Source organism: Nestor notabilis, unplaced genomic scaffold (assembly GCF_000696875.1).
Source record: "Nestor notabilis isolate BGI_N333 unplaced genomic scaffold, ASM69687v1 scaffold18416, whole genome shotgun sequence".
In the NCBI taxonomy this organism is placed as follows: domain Eukaryota; kingdom Metazoa; phylum Chordata; class Aves; order Psittaciformes; family Psittacidae; genus Nestor; species Nestor notabilis.
The window spans coordinates 1-1,735 of record NW_009932599.1 but is presented as its reverse complement, the minus strand read 5'-3'; the positions used below and the strand labels follow the sequence as shown (position 1 = coordinate 1,735).

Below are 1,735 nucleotides of genomic sequence, written 5' to 3'. Positions count from 1 at the left end.
GTTTAGCTGGAGCTCAGGAACAATTCCTGGCCCAGAGGGTGCTCAGGCATTGGAACAGGCTGCCCAGGGCAGGGCTGGATTCACCGTCCCTGCAAGTGTTCACAGCCCGTGGAGCCGAGGTCTCAGTGCCAAGGGTTAGTGGTGGCCTTGGCAGTGCTGGGGAGCAGTTGCACTGGATGCTCCTGCTCTTTCCCAGCCTGATGGGTCCTGTGGTTCCCTGACCCTGTGTGGGGCTGCCCGGAGCCCAGCCCAGTTTGCCGGTGCCAGTGGTGCCACAGGTACCTTCTGCACGATGTCACGGTGGCCGTGGCTTGCAGCCAGGTGCAGGGGGGTGTCGTCGCCGCGGTTCATGACGTTGATGCGTGCCCCGCGCATGATGAGCATGTCCACCACATTGGCACGGCCTTCCCGGCAGGCCCAGTGCAGCGGGCTGAAGCCATGGTCATCCCTGCAGGGGCAGCACAGACACAGCTCCTCCTGCGCTCTCCCATCCCCACTGGGGCCCCGGAGCTGGAGGCCAAATCCCATCTTCCCATGAATCACAGACACTGGCAGGAGCCAGAGTCTGGATCCCGCCTTCCCCGGCCCCTCGCTCCATCCTGGCCAAGTAAGGGAGGAGGAAATACGCCGGGCCGTAAAAGGAGACCAGGGCTCATGGTGGGGCTGCAGCACCCTCGGCTCCCTCTGCCCCACATCTGAGCCCCAACCCCGGCAGGGCCCCAGCACCCATTGGACAGGGCTTGGAGCAATGTGCTCTAGTGGAAGGTGTCCCTGTCTGTGGCAGGGGGTTGGAGCTGGAGGAGCTTTCAGGTCCCTTCCAACCCAAACCAGGCTGGGGTTCTATGACATGACCAAACACCACAGAAATGCCCAGCATGACCCATGGGACTGGAACCCGCAGGAAGGACTCAAAGATGCGGCATGGGGAAGGTCCCTTCTCCAGGATGAGCTCAGGGAAGACACTGACATGTCCTGGCAGGAACCTGCATGCCCACAGTGATGGAGGCGTCAACTCTACACATGGGTAGGGGGAGGCAGTGGGGTGTGGGAGCCCCGGGAGCAGGAGGACAGACCCAGAACAGGACACACAGGCACGGAGCCGGTGGGGTGGGTAGGAGCGTCCCTTGCGGCTCCAGCCCTGCTGTCAGCCCCAGGCTGTGCTCCCATGGGACATGCTCACCCAGCCCTGGCACCCATCCTGGGGATGGGGGGATCCCCCTGAGCACCCCCAGTGCAGCCCCGTCCCCAGGTGGCTGGAGGACAAGCAGCCTCAGCCCGTGCCTCCGCGATGCCGTAACTTCCCCCGGCGGGGAGGAGCCGAATCCCACCCGCTCCTGGGACATGGAGCAGGGCGGAAACAAGCCCAAGTCCCATCCCCTGCCCCATCCCCATTCCCTGCCTCAGCCCCAGCCCCCGCGCTCAGTGCCCCCCGCTCACCCCTGGTTGAGGTCGTTCTCAGTGTTGTCCAGCCCAGCCACTGCGTTGCCCTCCCGGCACTGCGTGAAGATGTCGTCCATCGCGGCTCTCACTGTGGGGACACAGGAATGTGGGGACACGGGGCACACACCGGGCTCACTGCACCCCTGTCCCGCTCACAGCCCCAGGACCTGGACACAGTCTCCCCTCAGCTGCGTCATCCCCCTGGGCAGGAGCCTCATGCTCCCTCCTCGGCAGCCCTGTGGAAAACCGTGGGAGAGCTGGATGCCGGGACAGAGCCGCAGCCGCCGGGGGAGCC

General features: G+C 65.1%; 1 protein-coding gene across 1 annotated transcript in view; it reads right to left on the bottom strand.

The window, feature by feature from the left end:
• The window catches only part of LOC104407255 (integrin-linked protein kinase-like), a gene marked incomplete at its 3' end in the record, with an annotated part of 2,874 nt that extends 1,353 nt beyond the window's left edge, over positions 1-1,521 (bottom strand). Inside the window, exons 1-2 of the mRNA XM_010016484.1 lie at positions 1,438-1,521; positions 283-448 (exon numbers count right to left, since the gene is read on the bottom strand). Coding sequence (XP_010014786.1) covers positions 283-448; positions 1,438-1,517 — 246 coding nt within the window. The remainder of the gene's footprint in view (positions 1-282; positions 449-1,437) is intronic.
• Positions 1,522-1,735: the final 214 nt, after the last annotated feature.